General features: G+C 44.5%; 1 protein-coding gene across 1 annotated transcript in view; it reads left to right on the top strand.

Moving 5' to 3' along the window:
• The window catches only part of LOC311246635 (platelet-activating factor acetylhydrolase IB subunit alpha1-like), a gene marked incomplete at both ends in the record, with an annotated part of 29376 nt that extends 18372 nt beyond the window's left edge, over positions 1-11004 (top strand). The window contains 6 exon segments of the mRNA XM_084336783.1: positions 8722-8781; positions 8784-8843; positions 9026-9079; positions 9085-9147; positions 9282-9407; positions 10870-11004. Of these exon segments, the coding sequence (XP_084192909.1) occupies positions 8722-8781; positions 8784-8843; positions 9026-9079; positions 9085-9147; positions 9282-9407; positions 10870-11004 (498 nt within the window).
• Between the last annotated feature and the right edge of the window lie 12250 nt (positions 11005-23254).

Below are 23254 nucleotides of genomic sequence, written 5' to 3'. Positions count from 1 at the left end.
TTGGGTTGAAGCCCACAAGGAAACGCCCACCAACCAATAAGAATCCCTAGAACCATTAAGTGCCATGCTATTGGGTTTTAGTTACCTTGACAAGTGGAATCACAATAAACTCTGTTACATTCCCCCCTGCTGAATTCCACTTGCCCACACACTCCCAACAGAAAAGGAAAGAAAACAAAAAAATTATCCAAACCAGGCACAAAACATTACAGCATAATACAAATTACATTAAAAGAAAATCACATCTTATATAAAAAAAGAAAAAAAAATTCCAAGTCTAATTTGAGAATGCAGACCCTGCAATAAAACAGTCACACGTAGTCCAGTCAAAAGACTATTCTTCACAAGAATTAGAAAAGCAATTGGTCGGCCAAACCCCTCACTCCTCATAGGCGAAACATGCCTGTTACATGTTAAATATACACTATGACTGTTAACAGCTCAAATTAAACCCAAAACGTCCAGAGACCGGATCCCTCCCCAGAACCCAGCCCCCCATCAACACCATGTGAGACTCTCTCACAAAAGGCACGGTCAAAAAAAGATTCTCATCTCTTTCCTCTGACTAGAATAAAGATGATAACAAATAAAACAGAAATACCCTGAACCCCAACTGGGTGAAAAATTCAAACTATCTCATATTTATGATCCATCATCTCAATTAACCGTGACACAGGCTTAAATAACCTGCCTGCTCTCGACCTAACATGACTCAATGACCTTCCAACTACAACTGAAATGGCAGTATTGTGTTGTGTGGTGATAGGTGCATCTTTGTCATTCATGTCAGACATGGAAGTACATGTGCGGTCAGTATGAGACCTGTTATCATCAGACAGTCCCTCATCTACATGTGCACTCTCAGACTCAATTGAATCTTGAGGTACCAGTGCCCCAAGGATATTGCCAAGTAGAGCAGGGTAGTCAGGCTGTGATGATCCCAGAGCCGGATCAAGTAGAGCAGGGTAGTCAGGCTGTGATGATCCCAGAGCTGGATCAAGTAGAGCAGGGTAGTCAGGCTGTGATGACCCCAGAGCCGGATCAAGTAGAGCAGGGTAGTCAGGCTGTGATGACCCCAGAGCTGGATCAAGACTTGGAGGGTCCTGGGCACCATCATCCTCCTGGCCCATGACACTAGTCCCCTCTGCAGGCAATTCTGACACCCAGACACTGGTTCTGTACTCAGCAGAAACCGATGAAGCTCCATCCTCATCTTCATGGTTACGCCGCTCACTGAGATCTTCAGACTCAGACATGTCAGACATGTCCATCTCCTCCTCAGAAGCAGCATCCGAGATCGGGAGGAAGTTGACTGGTGTTATCAGATTCCTATGCACTGTTTTCACTTGGCCAGTGGAGCCATGCTGAATCTTGAAAGTGTGACTGTCAACATTCATCCCAACAACATGGTAGATGGTGTTCTCCCACCGATCAGCAAGCTTTCGTTTACCACGCTCTCCCTTGTTGGCCAACAATACCCGGTCACCAACTTCGACAGGTGCTCCCCGAACTTTTCGGTTGTATATGTCACCATGCCTCCTCAACTGCTTGACTGCCGTGGCTTGTGCTATTCCCATAGCTTCCTTCAGATCCTTCCGCAAGAGCTGGATGTACTTATCATAGTTCACAACCTCAGGGTTGTCCAGAACCGTACTGAAGACCATGTCAACAGGCAGTCTCGGTATTCTGCCAAACATTAGCAAGAATGGTGCATATCCGGTGGTCTCATGGATAGTGCAATTGTAGGCGAATGTGAGAGACTTGAGTGCCTGCGGCCATCTGTGCTTTGCCTTTGGAGGCAGAGCCCTTATCATGTTTCCCAGAGTCCTATTCATCCTCTCACATGATCCATTGCCCATTGGATGATAAGGTGTGGTGTGGGACTTTTGAACACCAGCAACATTCAAGAGCTCAGCGATCAAAGCACTCTCAAAATTGGCTCCCCTATCGGAGTGAATGCGTCTCGGAAAACCATACACGCAGAAATAGTTATGCCACAACTGATGAGCCACAGCCTTAGCAGTTTGATTTGGGCACAAAAAGGCGTGTGCCATCTTGGTGAAGTGGTCCGTAGCGACAAGCACATCCAAGGACTTGTTTGCCGAATCCTCAGCACACCAGAAGTCTATGCTCACAAGTTCAAGGGGCTCAGTCGTTATGATGTTCTCCAATGGTGCTCTGGCTTCAGGCTCAGGAGTCTTGCTCATCACGCATCGCCGACAGCACCTCACATACTCCCTCACATCTTTCTCCAGGCCTTGCCAGTAGAACCGCTGTCTGGTAAGGTACAAAGTCCGCTGTTGGCCCTGGTGACCAGCCTCATCATGGACACCTTTCAACACCATGGCTTGCAGCGAAGCGGGGACCACATACAGATACATCTTCTTCTTTGTAACTGTGTTCCTTGACAGGTGATACAGCACACCCCTCCTCATTGTTAGCTTATCCCAGCCCCTGAGTGACCGAAGGACATCGACAGACTCCTGAGCACGCTCTCTTCTTGAAGGTCTTCGTCCTCTCTCAACAAAGGAAATCACTTTGTTTAACACATGGTCATCTTTTTGCTTATTCATGAGTTGATCATGTGACAGCACCTCTCCACCAATCTCTTCTGATGGCATAACTATCTGAGGAAGCTGTGGCAGCAGCAGCGCATGGGGCCCCATATCACTGTTTTGCAGCTTGTGTGACTCAAAAACAGCTGCTACTTCCTGTCTCGAAAGGGCACCAGGTTGGGAAACAGTCACACACTGGCATTCCACCGCAGGCTCAACATCGGAGGTCACGTCGAATGGGTGATTAGACCAACGGAACACATCCTGAACCTGTTCTGTGCGCACAGCGTCAGCTTCACCCAGCAATGCCTTGTACGCAACCCTCGTCAGACGATGAAGTGCACTAGGCCGGATGAAAGGCTCTCTGCTCAGGGCATCTGCAACAATATTTTTGGGACCAGGGATGTATTTGATGTCAAACTGGTATGGGGCTAGCTTAGCAACCCATCTCTGTTCACACGCATCCAGTTTTGCCTTGGACAAGATGTACGTTAACGGGTTGTTGTCAGTCCATACTGTGAACTGGTGTCCCCTCAACCAATGGTGGAACTTATCACAGACTGCCCATTTCATAGCAAAAAATTCCAGTCTATGCGCAGGATACTTCGACTGTGCATAGGTGAGCGACTTGCTTGCGAAAGCAATTGGTCTTGCTGTTGTCCCACCCGCAGGCACCTGTGACAAAACTGCACCAAGGCCATTACTGGAGGCATCCACTGAGAGCAGGAAAGATTCACTGAAATCAGGATGGGCCAAAACGACCCGGTCCAGTAAGGCCTGCTTCAGCTGATGGAAAGCATCCTGGCACTCATCTGTCCAATCTTCCGCAGTCATTGTCCGTCGAGGAGGCCGGCGTTTCTTCCCTTTCCAACGAGGAGCCTTGTTCCCAGTCGTAAGTCCAAACAGCGGTTTGGCTATGGCGGAACAGCCCTCAATGAATTGCTGGTAGTATACCACCATTCCCAGAAATGACCGGATCTTCCGCTGTGATGGAATCTCTGTATCTTCTTCCATGAGGTCAGCTTCTGTCAGCGCAGTGATGGCTTTTACCTTGTCAGAGTCCGTAGCGATGCCATCAGAACTAACGACATGTCCCAGGAACCTCACAGAGCTCTGCAAGAAATGACATTTCTTCGGAGCCAATTTAAGGTTGTGAGCCTTAAGTCGTTCGAAGACCATTTCCAGGCGCTCCAAGGCCAGGTCTTCTGTAGGCGCGAACACCAGGACATCATCCAGATAGCACAGTAGACTGAGGAAGTTCTGATCCCCAAAGATGTTAAGCATCATCCGCATGAAGGTGGCAGGGCTGTTGCACAGACCCTGTGGCATGCGGTTGTATTCGTATAGTCCGAATGGCGATGTAAAGGCTGTATACTTCCGGTCATCCTCGTGCATCTCAACATTGTAGTAGCCGGAGGTGAGGTCCATGGTGGAGAAGTAGGCATTGCCACCCAATGCTGCTAGAGCATCAGCCTGGTGTGGAAGAGGATGGGCGTCTTTGATGGTGCGTGCGTTAATCCATCGGAAGTCATTACAGAGTCTCAGGTCTCCCAACTTCTTCCAAACAATGACCAAAGGTGAAGCAAACTCACTATTTGACTTCCTTATGATCTCTTGTTCTTCCATCTCACTCAACGCCAGCCTGAGCTTCTCATACTGATTAGGTGGAACTCGTCTGTATGGCAATCGAAAGGGTTTCTCATCACTGAGTCGAATCCGGTGAAGACAGCCTGTAGCCCTTCCACAGTCTAACTTATGCCTGGAAAATATAGACTGGTACTGAGCTATCAGATGCACAAGTTTTTCTTTACCCGAAGAGGACACATCACAGGAATCAAGATCTATGTCAGACAACCCTAAACCATGTAAGACTGAATCAGGACTGCCATCACATCCACCAGGTTCCTCTTCTCTGTCACATCTGTCCGATAAGGTGGATGTATCATCAGTCAGACTCGATTCATCACGGTGGTTATCATCTGCCCTCTGCACCTGTTGCTGCAAAAGGGGTGGTGAATCGTCATCCCCCTCAGAGCAGTCAAAATCCTCCAAGGCCATGCATGGATAAACATCAGCAAGCTTGGCATTTCGTCTGAGGGTCACTGATCTACCAGAGGGATTTATCACCTTCATTGGCAGCCATCCATCATTCCTCAGCAGGGCCACTGTCTTCCCAATCAGGACTGATCCCGGTCTTGACTTCACACAGCTGGGCTCCAGAATGACAGCACTACCAGCTGAGATGTTGTTCACACTCTGTAACCTGCCCCATACCAAATGTTCACTGAAGGGCTCTAGAGTCACGGCTCTTTTTATTTTCACGGTCCCCACTTTGTCAGGGATGTCATTTCCTGTCCACATCTCCACATTGGCCATCAAACTCAATAACTTGTGGTGTTCAGCTTCACAGTGTTCAGATGTGGGCCCCTTGTTCCACAAGTCCCCTGATATCTTTAGCTGACGAATCAAGTACTTTAGGAGGTTACTGCCAGCGATGAGGTCATCTCCCTGATTTTCAACCACGAATGTTGGGACAGTCACACGACAGCCAAACACCTCCATCTCCAGCTCACACACTCCTAAGGGTGTAGTCTTTGATCCACCGCATCCCACAAGAATCGCGTCTGTTAGGCTCAATGCAGGGCTTTTCAACACTCCTTCCTGTAAGAGTTGTGGCAAAATCTTTGCACTCAACGAACAAGCCATCGACCCACTGTCGAGCATGGCCCTCACCTCAACTTTGCCGCCAAGCAATACTTTTGCATGAAACAGATCGTCATAAGGGGAAAGCTTCTGTGTATTCTGCATTACAACTTCAGTCACTGTTCTCATTTCACTATACACACTCTTGTAAATGGACTCTAAATCATCATCTCTCATTACTGGGGTTTCGATAGAAGGCCCAACACCCACCCCCCCCAAATGCTGGCCCTCTAGTTTCCCTGTTGCCAAGAGGTGGGTTCTGAAGACACCACACCAGATGGTTGCAACGCTGTAGACTTGGGGCATTCCGCACGGCCATGGCCAGATGCATAGCAGAGAAAGCAGAGGTGATTGGCCATACAATGGGAATGTGTGGTATGCCCAACATCCCTGCACACCTCACAGGACACCGGGGGCCTGCCTCTGTTATTTTGGCCTCTTGGATACTGACTGTCTGTCCTACCCTGAAACTGGCGCTGCTGAGGCCTTTGCTCAAGAACACGCTCCAGCATACCGATGATACGCTCCAATTGGTCCGTGGGCCCCTGGGAAGCCTGAATTGTAGGCATTGGAGCAGGCTCAATAGTAGGCTTAATGACAGGTGATGTGGGATGACCAGCTGCACCAACTTCCTGTCGCAGCGTAGTGATGGCAGGGGTTACCTTTGGCCAGGAGGATTGTCTCGGATTCCTTCTGTGTTCAACCAGCCTCTCATGGACATCTGCAGCTGTCCACTGTGGTAAAGGCTTGCACTTGAATATGAGAGACAGTTCAGGGTCAGGGCAATGTCTAATAAACATGGCTGTGAGCTCACGAGATGGATCGTCAATTGTCTTACTCTGTCTCTTTAGACAGTCCTCGGTCACGTCCATAGCCCTGTTTAGTCTGAGCCAATAATCAAAAGGTTGCTCACCAGAGAATGGGATGGTGGAATAAAAGTCAGCTAATGGCATGGTGGAGAAAGCAGTGTCACTAAAGTGCTGTTTTAGCATATCAAAAATAGGACCTGGGCTACTAGACAGATCAAAAGAGGGGTTACTGCGTATGCTTACTCTCACCACCTCTCGTGCCCTCCCCATGAGCCTACTCATGACCTCCTCAGCCTGCTCTGCCACTGAGATACCCCTTTTTCGCAAGTATATCCTGACTACTGACTCCCATTCATACACTGTGCATGTGTCAGAGCCATCCCCTCTAAAGCACACTGGCTCCCTAATCTCAGACTTCACCACCATGTTTACCAGGGAAGGGACCATCCCGCCTGAGTTGAATGTGCTTGCTGCAACATTGTAGCCCATCCCACTGCTCCCCTTTGACTCTAGGCATGCAGCAATACTCTCCGCTATGGAGATCCCAATCTGCTTCGCTATGCCTGCTACCATCTCCACTGAAGGATCTCCAATATTTGTGTCAGGTACTTCCGATCTAACTGCACTCAGTTGTGGCAAACCAGAGTAACTGCCATTGGCATCTGATAACTCTCCAAGATTAGGCATAGGTGTAGATGTGAGAGGTGAATGCTGAAAACTGGTGCTAGGCCTCCCAACTAATGGAATCGGAGTGTACCTCATTGCCCCCCTCCCAAATCCAGAGTATTCACCACCCTCCATCTGTAGAAGTATCCAGTATACTATAAAAAAAATAGAAATAAAAATAAAAATCCTAATAATCAGACTTTACCAGTACTCTTGTCCACCAAATAGTCAACCTATCTTGAATGACACCATACTAGTATCAATGAAACAAAATAAAAAGAAAATCAGAAAGCTGATCACACTATCAGTAAAAGAAAACACAGAATGTTATGTAAAATCACCTATAATACCACAAAGAAAACCTCTTATATTTTAGAACCCTGTGTAAAAGTGTATTAGGAATCACCAAAAACCACAGTAAGATACAGATAACTAGAGTAGTTGAATAAAAAAAAATCTGAAATCCCTGCTCCACTCAAATCAGAACACAATGTGTTCGTTCTGATAAATAGATCAACATTGCCACCTTGTGGCGTATGTGCAATACTGCGCTCTGCTGCCTGAGGGAAAACTCTACTCGTTTTTAATCTGATCAATTATCCGATGCTGCCACCTTGTGGCGAATGTGCAACACTGCACTACTGTTTGATCAGCCTCCTGTTCATTATAGCGTGAGTCACGGGGACTCACTCTGCTGCAACACTGCGCTCGCAGCGGACTGTTCATACAGCGCGAGTCAGGCGGACTCACTCAGCTGCAACACCAGTTCTTCTTCTGGAACGTGGCGAATCCCTCGATGACGATTCCAGAAGCACGGTCGCGGCACCATTATAACCAATGCGTTGTGTACTTTTTTTAATTGAACGACAGACACTTGCTCCACGGTCTTGGGTGGTTTATTCTGGTAACACACAAAAGATCCTGGTTAGACAGGTTATGTGGTCGGCTCATCAGACCCCTCGAACACCGTTCACATGGGCTGCTTCCTCATGTAATGGTCAATATAATAACATGAAATAATAAACAATGTACAATCAAATGACAATATTTTGTACCTGGTAACACACAAAAGATCCTGGTTAGACAGGTTATGTGGTCGGCTCATCAGACCCCTCGAACACCGTTCACTACAGAAGAATTGGGAATAATTAGCCTATTAACATGTGGGCTAGTTATATACATTTTCGACACCATCTCACTTAATTATTATTTTAACACATTTACCATAGGGTCGCTACCTTCTACAATTTATTGTCAACATGCCTACATTAATACTTCCAACTAGTAGTGAGAGTTAAACATTTAGGAACATTATGTTCATTCTGGTGTACTGTCTGTGAACCTACCATGGGCTGCTTCCTCATGTAATGGTGCCACGCTAACGTGAACACTTGGGTTGAAGCCCACAAGGAAACGCCCACCAACCAATAAGAATCCCTAGAACCATTAAGTGCCATGCTATTGGGTTTTAGTTACCTTGACAAGTGGAATCACAATAAACTCTGTTACACTGGCATTCAACAGGGTTTTCAATGTTAAATGGCCGGCACTGAAAGTGTTAACATAGACTAAACTACTAACTAACTTTTGATCTCCCGGGCAACGGTACGTCATGTAATGAGCATTAGCCAACTAATGTTAGTGCAGCCTACCTACTCCTATGCTGTTGGGAATATCTATAGCTGAGACCGCCACGCACCACTCGCATTTACTGCGAAATTACTGACAATGTCTGCCCTGCAACAGTGAAATACGGCTCTTATTAAAACACTGCCACTATTAAACCAGTACTAATAAAATGGAGTATTGTACTGTTTTTAATCGCAGGGTATTGTGATACCTTTCTAGTATTGATTTACCATATGCAGCACTGCTTGTACCAGTAGTTCACCTGGACATTTGCCGTTAGTCTGAGGGAATTGTGATACTTGTTCAGTTTTCATTATCAGCATGTGACTTTCTTGGGCCCATGTCTTGTCATTTTGTAGGTATGGCGAGAGATGTTCTCTCCTCTCCATGCCCTCAACTTTGGGGTGGGTGGGGATGTACTGTAACACAACACGTACTATGGAGACTGAGTCATGGGGAGTTAGAGCACATCAGCCCAAAGGCAAATTCAGAGGCACTAGGCCTGTTTTATTTAATAATTAAAAAAGATTAAGTTATTGAGGATTTAATGAAATGATACACCTACATATTAGACTAATCATAGTTTTCCTTTTTGAAGTACTGAATACCAAACGTATCGATATATTGACCTGATTACTTTATGTACTCCTGTGTTGTGTCCAGATTGTTGTACTATGGGCAGGCACCAATAATCATGGTCACACTGCAGAACAGGTCTGTGAGGCCTCATGGCCACTGTCCAAGTCATCCAGGACCGGCTGCCCCATGCCCGCACCATCATACTGGTAGGTCTTTCTGTCATCCTTTTAATCACACCAACAGCTATGTTTCTGTATCGGGGGACATTTTGACATGGGGTGTCAGAGGTTTGGTTGGCTTTGGTAATAGTCTTTGTTGTCTCCTTTGATCTGTTTCCCAGGGCATTCTGCCCAGGGGTAAGATGCCCAACCCTCTGCGGGAGAGGAATGCCAGGGTCAACAAGCTGGTCCAGGAGGCTGTGTCCTCTCTCCCTCATGCCTTCCAGCTCGATGTGGACCCTGGCTTTGTGAGAATGCTATTCATCGACTACAGCTCGGCATTCAATACCATAGTCCCCTCCATACTCATAGCCAAGCTCAGGGACCTGGGCTTGGGCTATGACCTCTGCCAGTGGGTCTTGGACTTCCTGACTGGCAGACCCCAGTTTGTGAGAGCAGGCAACTGCACCTCCTCATCCATCACCCTCAACATAGGGGCCCCCCAGGGCTGTGTTCTGAGTCCCCTCCTCTACTCCCTGTACACACACGACTGTGTGGCTCAGCGGAGTAGCAATACAATCGTCAAATTTGCTGACGACACAGTGGTGGTGGGCCTGATCTCTGCCAACGACGAGAGGGCCTACCTGGAAGAGGTCAAGGTCCTGGCGGGATGGTGCCAGGAAAACAGCCTCTCCCTGAACGTCAGCAAAACAAAGGAGATGATTGTGGACTTCAGGAGGTCGGGGGTCAAGGACTACAGCCCCCTCAGCATCGACGGGGCACCGGTTGAGAGAGTCAACAGCTTCAAGTACCTCGGAGCCCACATATCCGAGGACTTGAAATGGACCATACACATTAACAGTGTGGTGAAGAAGGCACGACAACGCCTCTACTTCCTCAGGCGCCTAAGGAAGTTCCAAGTCAGCCAGAAGATCCTTAAGAACTTCTACTCATGTACAATAGAGAGCATCTTGACCGGCAACATCACCTCCTGGTTTGGGAATAGCACTGCAAAAGACCAAAGCAGACTACAAAGAGTGACACGTTCAGCCGAACGCACAATTGGAGGGGGGCTCCCCACCCTCCAGAACATTTACTACAAGCGTTGCAAGGGGAAGGCTAAGAGAATTATTAAGGACTCGAGCCACCCGAACAACTGCCTCTTTGAACTGCTGCCGTCAGGCAAGCGATACAGGAGTCTCAAGGCGAGCACAGAAATACTCAGAAGTAGCTTCTATCCCCAGGCCATCAGGCTGCTAAACGAACAATGAATGAACACTACACAACAACAACCACCAAACACACATAGCACACACATCCACACGCACACACTCACTTTAAACAAACACACTGTAGCACCCACTACACACACTTTATAGCACACACCCACTTTAAACAAACACACTGTAGCACCCACTCCCCACACTTTATATTTATGGATGAAGGACTGCACTACAACTCGTACACCTTACTGTAAATTGTACCTAAAATTGTACCTCATCCCATTTCTGCTTTGCACTAGATAGTACTGTACATTAGTACACTGCATAGTTGTGTATTGTATATTATATGGTAACTCAGAACATTGTACATATGTCTATACCGAACAACTGTGACCTCATTTTCTTCTTCTAAATTCATGCTATATTATGTTATTATGTTATTTGATACTATCTTGTCTAGCACAGTCTCTGGAGCGTAACAGTAAGAAGCATTTTGTATGAAAGTATTCTGTACTTCTGTATGACAACTATTAAAGAACTTGAACTTGTCCACTCTGACGGAAGCATTTCCCACCAGGACATGTATGACTACCTCCACCTGACCCCCCTGGGCTACCAGGGCGTGTGCCAAGCCATACATGACCGCCTGTTGACCATGCTGGAGAAGCCGGCCGAGAACTGAGAACTGGCAACTAACCACATGTGTGCGGACTGACCGCCTCAAAAGACCAACTCACAGACTAAAGGCACTACTGCAGTGGTCCCCATCCCTGTTCCTGGTGAGCACCATGTTATTACCTTGTCAAGAAGACCTTGGTTGATGGTTGAAATCAAATATTTACCGAAGTAAGTTTGTACAACTCCTCTCCATGTCCAGGGTTCATGACCACTGCTGCTATTCTTGGGACCATAAACTCTTTTGCGTTCATGCTGCAGTTGCAAGTTAGATGTGATGCACTATATACCAGGATATGTCTGGTAAAACTAAGGTATAGAATTTGAGAACTGCCCTCACATATTTAGTAAGGAAATCTCTTAAGACCAAAGGTTTTGATTTGTCAGATCTAATACCATACATTTATTTGCCATTTAGTTTATTCTCCCTGCTGTGACTTAATTTGTACATTGAACTTTACGTAACTTTACATTACGTTCAAATGACCAAATATTTTGTTTTTGTTTGTCCAAATGGTGAGTTGTTTGGAAAGACAGAAAAATGTATCTGTTTTCGCTGTATTTCGATTGTAATGTTGATATTTGATAATTGTTTTACTTTTGCTCCTTGCTGCAATTAATCCTGTGTTATAGAGTAAGGGTTGTGATGTGAACAAATTTGTTTTGCTGCCAAGATGTGATACTTTATGTATTTGAGTGTGTTGTTGTATGGGTATATCTGTAGCCGCTTGTGCTTCAAGTTCAATCTCCTATAAAACGTAATGGTCTATTAGACCCCTTTCAAGGCGTACTTCACTGTTAAACTGCTTATGAACTTCTTGAATGAGGATTGTGTTACTGAACTTGAGTGATGCTTCAGGGATGGCTGGTTCTGTGATGTGTAGAATGCATTAAACACAAAGCCAAAACAATGGTGGGCATTCCTTATTGCTTGTTGACATTAATTCAGCGTATTGTGGAAGCATTCAAGGTCATTGATGCAGATGGATTTCTCTTGGTCAAGGTTATTGCAGTTTTACGATGAACCTTTTCAGGTGTTCAATCTCAAACGAGGACTGTACTTTGAGAACTGACCATACCAATGAAGTTAGAATGGCAACTGGTCTTATAAGGACTTATTTTCGGTTAGTTCTGTTTGTATTTCGGTTTGTATTTTTCATCAAGTTTTTCTTTCTATTTTCAGTTTAAACTCTTGGTTTTGTGATTTTATTTAGCTGAAACATCCTGGGTCTGGGTGCAAGAAATTAAATATTTAGTTGAACTACTTTTAAGAATTCACATACAGTACAGTATGTTCTCCTTGTGAGAGTCCTCCAATCAGTTATGTCACTGGGATGTCAAATCTGAGGCTGCTCCATAGACAGTGAAGGGAGCGCTGACTTTATGAGGCCTTGCACCCAAATCAGGTTTTTATTCTAGCATTGCTATAATGTGAACCAGCATTAAAACAGTATTTGGGTGTAAGCTCACACAAACATGGCCTCATAAAGTTAATTTTTACATCACCGATTCGAGGGTTCTGGATGGTTTTCTCTCTGAATTCTAACTTTAGGAGTGGTGCACGTTCACAAATATTGACTGAACTGTTCTGGGCGTACAGGAAGACCATGTGGTTTCTTGAAATTGGGTGGTATTCCCCTTTTAAGGAGTAGTTCAACTAGATGTTTAATTTATTTCGGTTGTCTAGTTATATTACGTCATAGCTTACGCTCTGCGCTCTACTGGAACATATCCCAATTATCCCATATCAGCCTATATACTGAATACATTTCTCCACATGTACCTGTACACACCCATCCGCCTGGCCACACCCCCATCCGCTCCTCTACATAAGCAGGGGTGTGGCCATACTAACAGCTCCTTCCCTATTTTCACCACGGCGAGTGTCTGTATACACCACTTGAATTTAGCCTCCACTAGAGCTTCGTAGTAGGGGCTCGCGTCGCTGAGCAATCCCAGCCGGCATTACCTCCGGCTCTGCAGTTGGACACTTTGCTTGGGAGGCACTCTGCAGTGTGAGGGCTGGCGGCCTCTCTGGGGCGGGGGATGTTTTTGCAACGCGGGCACCAGGTGTGTTGGTTGTGGGGGGAACAGCTACACAGCTTACGAAGGTCCGGCTCCAGGTAGGGCTGGGCGATATGGCCTCTAAATGATATTGCAATATTTTTTGGCCATTTCACGATACCCGATATATATCGCAATATTTTTACATTTCCTCTAAAGCACTTAAAAATGCTTGATTTAACCCTTTGATGCATACAGTCACGCCAATATGATGATTATAATAAGTCCCTGCAACATATGTTTGCATTATTAAACCATGAAGATGCTTTAAAAAATTATTAAATGAAAATGCACTAAGAGTAGTCTACTGACACACTAATAAAAAAAATTATTTACATCTAAGACAATTTATATAAAATACTTTTGCACAGTACTGTGTTTCTATCCACTTTAGCCAAACACACACACACACATATATATATACACACACACTACTGTGAGAAAATAATAATCACACACAAAGGGATAATGGCTTATAGCAGACTTAATGATTTTAGAATATTTCAGATAATGAAATTAAATGTTTATATCATCAACTATCCAGTTAGTATTTATACTGTAACGTTTGGCTATTTTAAAATCATTAGAGAGAGAGACTCAGGTTTTGTTCTAGGTTTGCGTTTTGATCGTCTAAGCTGCCGTAGGTGATGATGTCACACTCGAATGTAAACAGGAAGAGTTTTAACACACGGAGATGGAAACTGGATGATATAAAGAAACTAATAACCAATAAATATGAAGTTATGTTTAAACTTCTGTTGTAAAGCCTCATCAATATTACCACACCCCCTTTCCTCACGAATGGAACTAGTGTTGTGGAGTCCGCTTTGAGCGTTTCCAGGGTTAGCAGCTAACGCTAGTTAGCTTAGCATAGTCACCATGAATAACGTGGTTAGCAGCTACCGTTAGCCCATTGCTCACGTCAATGAAATTGAATGCCAGCCACGACATAACACGTGTTAGCAGCCCGCCCCCTGAATGCCCAGCACGATAATTTGCGTGACATTTTTTTATTAGCGATCTGAATTCATATTTCATCAACCGAGTCTACCGTTGGGAAACCAGCCCCACCAGGAGCTCAGATGTGAAAAAAGCGCCCCCTATCGTCTCCCAGATGGTAATGCACCCTTTTGGAATGGACTCAATGAAAATGGATGAGAAAAAAAAACGACATTTTACTTCTCTCACGCATGTACCCCGAGCCGCTCGGAGTCATTGTGGACCATCAGAACAGCGTGTAATATGTCTTTACAGTACGTAGCATTGGATCAATAAAAGGATCGATTTTTGGAATGGCGATCAGGAATTGGAATAATCTTTTTGGATACCATCTGATCTCAGGTAAGGAATCTATTTTACTAGTCTTAGGATAATCAGACCTGTTTTCACGGAGATATAAGCTTTTCCCCTATGTGTGATATGGCTGTTTGGCTGTGCGAGCGATAAGAGAATCGATTTTCAGCTTGCGGCACCAGCGTGCATACGTACACATATACTATCGATAATCTAGTGTTTATTTGACGATTTAACGATTCATAAATAGGCCGGCGTTTATCACGGAATATTTTTATTTTCCGTGAAAACGAGGGCTTTTCAAAATGCTATAAAACGGAAATGAACCGATAAAAAAACAATCCGCTTCGACAATGTTGACTGGAAAATGAGTCATTGATAAGCGACGGGCAGATTAGACACATAGCCATAATTTAAAACATAGATTAGGCGATATTAACGCTAACATTGAAGTGGTTGATGGGCATTCAAGGGGGTAAAAAGGAAAACACGGCCGGCTCTGAAAGTGTTAAAAGTCTGCGCTAGTCTGTGTCTAATGAAATTACAATTGCATGTCATTTAAGATCTGCGCTGCTCTGTGTCTATAATGAAATGAGAGGACAGCTCTGCGCTAAAGCTAAAGTCTCATCTCATATACTCGATGTTCACGATATAGTAATTTACTACATCTCATGTAGAACAAGCCGCGATACATCGAGTATACTCGATATATCACCCAGCCCTAGCTCCAGGCTGGTATCCTTTTTTCGCTGCCTCTTAGCGGCGTGGAGAGGGTTCTGGTTTGATGCCCACGTTAACATGCGCTCCTCATCAGGAGCTTTGTTTTCCTGGGACCGTGATTCCGAATCTGCGGTTCAATTCCCCGGGTCTCTGGACAAACGGTTACCCTCTGTCGCCACGCTGGCCCCGTTTTTTCAAAGAAATGAAAAGCCCTGGGAGCGAGGGAGGTGAGCTTGGTGTTTCATTATGAGAATATCTCCATGCTCAAGTCGGCTATAGTACGCGAGGGACTTGTTGCCGGCACCGCTATGGTAAACACTGTTCTGTAGAGGGACGTGTATTGCCTTCTTTTCCCTTCTCTCTTCGGATGAGAAGAGGGAAAGACAGCGGCTGTCTGAAGTGTTGGCCTGTATTGCTTTTCTCACGTTGTACAGTTGTTCAGTGGTAGCCGCTTAGCTTGCTTCTTAGCCGGGTTGAGCTAACTGTTAGCCAGTTAGCTGTTTAGCTACGACGTTAGCTGCCCGTTACGTTCGCTCGGCTGGGAACGTTAGCTTGATGCTATCAGTTAGCCTAGAGTTAGCTGGTAGCTTGTGCTACAACCATTAAACATTAGCCGTGAGAATAGCAGGCCCTGGCACTCTGACTACGACATCATCTTTGACAGAAGATGCAGGAGGGGGGTGTCTCTGCGGAATAGCTTTTTGCCCCGCCAGCGAGAGGCCTTTCGTCAACGTGGAGACCAGCCTGTGTTGCGGCCTTTTCATCCTGCGTTCCTTGGTGCAGGTAAGATGTCCATTGGACATTACCCCACTCTTCCTTCCTTCCCCTCCCGAATGTGTTGTTGATAACGATGTTTTTTTTTCCAAAGCGTATGTTACTTCACTACATTTGGAGATACGACATGTGCTGTGTGTGAATTGTCTTGGTCGCTTGTATAGCTTGGGTAGCGTTGACCAAAGCTTGTGCTTTTCTCTCTACCTAGAAACAGCATTGTTTTTTACGTGAGTAAAATGAACTGGGTTTTTGTTGTATGATGAGAAGTTGTGTGTGTTCATGTAACGTTAGACAACGTGGCTGAGCCCACAACTGGCTGGGTTACCCTACAATGCTGTGCATAGTGGCATGTGTGGTATAATATAATGTCCTCATGTAAAGATATTCCCCTCCCCTGTGTCCCCTTACCTGTGCCCCCCCCCCCCCCCCCTCTGTGGAATAAGACATTCCCCTCCCCTTTCTCCCCAATCCTGTGCCCCTCTCCCCAAACCTGTATCCCCCCCCCCCATTTGACCTATCAAATGGGACCACATCCCCCCCTTGTTAACTACATAAGTCTCCTCCCGAGATCAATCCAGGTCTTTTACCTGGGTCATTTCAGCTGATCACCTGGGGCAAAGCCCTCAGCCATTCTCTCTTCTGTATTATACTGTTTGGTTAATAAACCTTGTTATTATCCAAACCTCAGTTGACTGAGAACATTCTTCTTCAGGATATCCACAAATATCCCACAATTGGCGTCTACGAACTTGTGACAGACTTTTTTGCGTCCTCCCGGCGTGCTGTATTGTTTCAGCTATACAGAGAAAAGTGAGTATAATAGACTGGTCGACCAAAAAATGTATGGCAAGGAATTAAAACCTTCCCGCTTTTCTCTGTGCCAGGTGAATGTTACAGAATGTTGTCAAATATTGAGATCATGGCTGAGTAAGAATAGCGTGCATTAATATATCTGATCTGTATTGAAAATCGTTACCAGGGCAACGCGTGCACCTGGGTCCTTATCAGGCGGTTCTGAGAGGATGGGTTATATGTGCTATTCCCGAAAGTTTAGGCACAAAGGTTGAAGTGCTATTACTGGTCGAGTTGGAGCCGATCAAAAGCTAAGGCACACAAAATAAGGTTGTTGGATTGCTAACCCAAGTCTAGCTGATGCAGACTGAAATATAGGCAACAAAAGAAGATACGTGAGCTTATTAGAGTGATATCATTGGAAAACGCTACTCTGTTCTGTGATTCCTCTGCAAAGAGGCGGGAAGTTAGGACCGAGAAGCTGATGGAATCATAATTAGATTTACCAGAGTAACGTCATATATTCATTGTTTCAACCTCAAACTAAGCCCACAATCTCTTCCATTCCTGAAAACGATGTATTCGGATTAAATTAACCAATTGATCATACAGATAGCGGGAAGGTGATTACGCGATGTCCTAGTAGTACATGATTACGCGATGTCCCGGGAGTACGTGAATGTACATTTAACGGGACATTAGTCGCGGAAAGTACATTAAACGGGACATTAGTCGTGGGTTGAAGAGACCGAGAGTGTGATTAAAAGGTATATATAATCTAATATAGCGCTGTTAAATTTCGAAGTTCAGGATTCGGTCGTTATGTTTTAAAAACGATGTATAGTTAAACCGAGGGTAAACAAGCCTTGTCGCAGCAGGGTGCTGGCCGAATAAACGAACAACGATCCAATACAATCAGGTATACAAACACGTTAACTTATATGTATTATTGTTTGTTTGTCTGTTTAAGTCTCGTTTGTATGTGCACAATTATTATTGGACCCGTCGCGTTGCTTTATTGAGTCAAGAACCGGCTGCGGATAGCGCGACGAGCATTGAGAGACGAGTTACCGTTATACAGAGAATAACATTGGGGTGCAACTCACGCGACAAACTAAGATAGTGATTTCCGGAACCAACAAAACCGGCCCACGGGAACGACCATTTGGGAAATATAGTTTTATCGTTTCTGTTTGTTTACGTTTCACATATGCACAGGCGCGTTCATTCTGTAACAAAACGCTGGTTTAGGTGAATTCCAGGCTATTGAAAGCTCGTAAAAAAAATATTGCATGGATTGCAAAGCGTTATTTCCGAGGTGAATGGGAACGCGTGAACGTCGCTTGGACTGATGACGTCATACAAAAGTGCGATATGAAACTATCATTAGGCGAACGTAAAGTTTAATATGCCCGAGGGCGAGGGTATATGAAATCCACGTATAGTATATGTTAATTGTATGTGTAAATACACGCTGCAAGGGGGTAATATAATATGGTCATTCATTAACTGAACTGAACTGTGAGGATCCAACGTGAACACGGCAGCTTTTTCCGGTGAGTATGAAACAAACCTTGATGACGCATGACATAACCATCCTTTCATTTGCAGTGAATTACAGCTATCCCATATCGCTTGAGCGATTGTTTTGAAGTCCTAATGTAGATGCATGACATAACTATCTTCTCATTGCAGTAAATTACAGCTATCCCATATCGCTTGAGTGATTGTTTTTCATTTAATTTACACGTTATAAGTCACATAAAGCTATTTTTAAATAGGATTCTAATCAATTGGATAGATTTGATCTAAAAGCTAAAAGAAAGAATCAACCTTTCTTTAGAGATAATGAATAAATGCAGATAATGTTTAAATAAAGACCAAAATCATGCCTCCTCTTTTCCACAGTAACATTGATGAGATATGTATATTGTGGGAGATGATAAAAAAGAGAAGGACTAGCTAATGTTTATTGAGCACACATGCAGTCAAAGAGACTTCACCCAAACGAAAAGAAAAGAGTGGGAAATTAACATGTTGTGGGTGTAGGCGAGATGCAGAACAGTGCATGCCTACACCCAAATTGTATCACAAAAGACAGAAACTCCAACAATTAGCATGTCAACACAAGATTCAACCGAAGATGGTGTGGAGCTGAAGGACAATCGATTCACCATTTAAAACAAATCTGCATCCAAACACCCACATGTAAATGTTCTTTTACAGGAACGAAGACGATAACAGACACTATTCAGAGTGAGCACTTGAAACCCAGAGAGTATGGCATGAGCGAGACAAAGCAATGCAAATGCCTGCACTCTGACCACAGGCTTGGTGGACTCACCTGACAATGGATAACAACAGAGAACCACAAAACATGCCCCCTTCATTGGTACACGATGAATGCAGTCAGGAAATTCTATTTTTCCACTAACTAATAACATGCATGACTCTTCTTTTAACAAACTAATACATTTCTATGACTGCAAATATCAAACCACCAGGGGGGCACAATGATTATCAACATTTACATTTACATTGGTCATTTAGCTGACATTTTATCCAAAACGACTCACAGGTTCTGTACGACAGGACATCAGGCAGGGCACAACTCTATCAGCTGAGTAACAATGTTCATCAAAGTGTTGAGTGCCACAGTGTAGGTTAGTTTTATTAGGACGAGTGCATGACAGTAAGGTTAGTTAGGGTTAGATGACAAAACAAATGATTGTTTTTCATGCAAAATTAACTGGCTGTCTAGGTTTTATGTTTTTTTCCTATGCTATGATGAGCCACACTGAGATGTGAAGAACGCCAGAGAAGGCGTGACGAGGTAAGTATCCTGAGGCACACCCATCGCACAGGTAAGATCAACTTCAATTTAACATCACAGACTATGAAGACAAAGAGCTATTTTATCTGATTCAAGACTTTGGCCATTCATTTACAATTTTATTTAAAGCCTAATGCTGTAAGATCTAGTTAGATACAAGATCTGATAAGATTGTAGTGAATGTGACCTTCTTGACATAAGGAATCACTGCTAATGCAATTTTGCATTTCCTATTTTCAATTAAGTGATTTTATTTACAATGAATTGAATTAATCCCAAAATGATTTTCCTCTTTAGCAGAAAGGCGTTGAATCATTTATGTGAGGAGGTTTTCTAAGGCAATTTTATCATCCTCAGATCATATTGGTGAGAGGACAGGACGAGTGAGACGATGCATGACCTGAACCACAAACAACAGCAGAGGACCACGAGCACACACAACACAGACGACCCCAAAGGAGGGGGAGCAGAGACAGAAAGGACGACATGCTGCGCCACCCCGACAGCCTACGACAAACCAAGGCCAACGCCATGTATCTCCACCATCCGTGTGAGAGAGAGCGTCCTACTGACTAGCCGCTACACCAGCAAACCCTCGCCCCTCTAGTACCGCGATGACGAGGAACGGGGGGACCAACCACCACACAGCACGTTCAAGACCACCCTACAGCCATGTCTCTAGGCCTGATAAAGGTCAAGCGTGAGCACAGTGGCAGACATGTGATGGTGGTGAAGAACAACATAGACTCCAGGGAAAGAGTCTGCAAGGCCACTATAGTTGACCGCCCCACTGCTACAGGTGACCCTTGACAGGGAATGGACGTCGACCAGTGAATGTTCCCGACTGCATCGTCAAGAAGAGAAATCATCAGAGACCTGTGGACCAAGAGACTTCTGAACACACATTGTCCACATTGTTATGTATTTATTTAATTTTTATGTGTTACTGTTTGGCCCTGCCACACGACAGACAGAGAACACCTTGTCAACAACGACGCGACATCATTTAGATTAATACCTTCACAAGCAGGAAACTTTTCACCCAATTGTATGTATCTGCAAAATGATGAACTAGGGATGTGATGAAAAGAAATCAATGAGAAAGCATTAACAATGGTTAGTAATAATGAGCTAAAATGTATTGCTGAAGGAAGAAGTGGTCACATGATCACATTACATCACATTTGAATTACTTAAGTTACAAAATTGCCTGATTCTAAGTAAAGACCAACAAAACTGAGGCAATCACAGATGAAAGTGACACTCAAACTCAGGTTAAATACAACTGGATCCTAAGTAATTTCATCAAGAATCATTATAAATTGTGCATATATATATATATTTTTGAACAGTTTCCCATAATCAATCATGTTAGTTTTATTAACCACTAGGTTAACGGTTGTTAAAATGTTTTTGTACACATTAGCCACTAGGTTAATGCTTATGTGTAAATCCTATTCCTAATAATTATGCACACGATTTAGTTTTTTCACCCTGTGCACTCTGACCACACAGAGACAGTGCTCACATGTATTTAATTGGTTTATTACTATGCCTGTATGCACAACCATGACATTAGCTCCCCTGAGTCACGACATGAACGACTGAAGGTATGCCAAGATATGTGCACAGCTATAGCCTCTAATGATTATGTTATTTGTTGTTTGATATCAGAGTTGAGGACCAATCATTGATATAGGTATTTTGAGATTAATAAAAGAAAAGGGTGATATCTATTCCCACATCTCTGATATCAAAATAACACAGACCGCAGTCCAGTCGATCATGTCATGAATCATGTATATAAATAATACTATTTTAAACTGTTATGCCAACCAACAGATCACATTGGCCAAAATTGTCATTATTTTAATTGTTTTCTATTTTATTCATTCTGATAACCGATGGATTACATCGGTCCCATTCTTTTACCATACCTATTCACTTTTACCTGTTCCAAACAATCCTGGTATATTATACATTAATCTCACCCACATTATAATAGAGAAAAGTGAGTATTGTGGTATAATATAATGTCCTCATGTAAAGATATTCCCCTCCCCTGTGTCCCCTTACCTGTGCCCCCCCCCCCCTCTGTGGAATAAGACATTCCCCTCCCCTTTCTCCCCAATCCTGTGCCCCTCTCCCCAAACCTGTATCCCCCCCCCCATTTGACCTATCAAATGGGACCACATCCCCCCCTTGTTAACTACATAAGTCTCCTCCCGAGATCAATCCAGGTCTTTTACCTGGGTCATTTCAGCTGATCACCTGGGGCAAAGCCCTCAGCCATTCTCTCTTCTGTACTATACTGTTTGGTTAATAAACCTTGTTATTATCCAAACCTCGGTTGACTGAGAACATTCTTCTTCAGGATATCCACAAATATCCCACAACAGGATATCCACAAATATCCCACACATGTGATCGAGGGATGAGTCCCTCTCAGCTTGTGATGACAATAACAGGTGGCAAGTTTTTGAACAGGGCTGTGCCTGTTCAAACAAGGTATTCGGCTGTGCTGGCGTGCATGATGTAAAGCGTACTCTACACATTGGCGTCGTATCAGGGGTAAGGTGGTGAGCGGTGGGTTTCCCCGGTTTTCCCCGGGGCCCCCCCCCTCCCCTCAAACATGATTTTGTTTACAAGATGTGTGTTGATTCACTATGTTTTTGGGGATACGGTGTAACCCCTCAGCTTCTGCTGGGGTTGTGCTCTTGCTTAGAGAGGCAATTTTTTTCTGAAAATTGTTTGGTCGCTGTCATGTGGAATTAGCAAGGCCTGTGACCAGTACTTAATCAAGGACTTGTGTCTTCTCTCGTCATGAAAAACGGCGTTCCTCTTACAGTAGTGAGAGTGTACTTTTGCCCTTTTTTGTTGTGATGGAGGGTTGTGTGTGTCGTTTTCACGTTTAAGATCCACAACTGGGTTAGGTATTGGCCTACAGATGTTACATGTGTAAGCTCTTGTACCAGGGCCTTTGGCCCCTCTCTTGGTCTTTGTTTTTTCTTCCTTTAGGGTAAAGGTGTAAAAATTCAGGTGGCAGGTTCACACATGTGAAGCTGTTACCTTCACAGGTATACATGCGCTTCATGTAGCACGCTATGGTGTCATGGCTCTGCTTTGTCATTGCATTGTATCAGGGGTGAGGGGTCATGATCAGGGTGAACTGATAAACCCTCCCTCCCCTTTTTTCTGATTGGTCAGGGAGTGCAGTAGAGACAATTTGTTCTTCTGCTCTGCTCCCTACTAGTAGTGTATATTGGGTCAGAGCCTCCTTCTCAGGGAGTTTCAGAGCCTCCTCCTCAGGGAGTTTCAGAGCCTCCTTGGTGAGTTTCAGAACCTCCCTCTCAGTGAGAGAGCCTCCTCAGAGTTTCAGAGCCTCCTCCTCAGAGAGTCTTAGTCCAATTGTTACATGAATCTTTTTAGACACGTAGCTCAATGTTGCATATATCTTTTCAATTATTACTCACGTGGGAAGTCTCTCTCTGGGGGTTCCCTGTCTCCTCTCTTTTATACAGGGCAGCCTGGGCAGGGTTGACAGCGGTGTTTTCCCTCGGACTCGTCATATGGGACCCATATCTGTGTCTTGGCCAGCTTCCTGCCGCTCTCCCAGGCGGCTTGGAGGGAACGTTATCTGGGTTCTTGTTAGAATTACCATTGATATGTTTTGGGTCTCGACGTGTATATAGTGCTGGCCCTGGGTGCTTCTGTGTGGAACCACGCATGGGCTTGCGCGCCTTGGTTGCTCATCATTGAAACAGCATTTTTATGGGGCAAC

This window comes from Notolepis coatsorum, assembly GCF_963971535.1.
Source record: "Notolepis coatsorum genome assembly, chromosome: 19".
Classification (NCBI taxonomy): domain Eukaryota; kingdom Metazoa; phylum Chordata; class Actinopteri; order Aulopiformes; family Paralepididae; genus Notolepis; species Notolepis coatsorum.
Note: the sequence above shows the minus strand (reverse complement) of the source record. Positions and strands in the feature narration are given on the sequence as shown.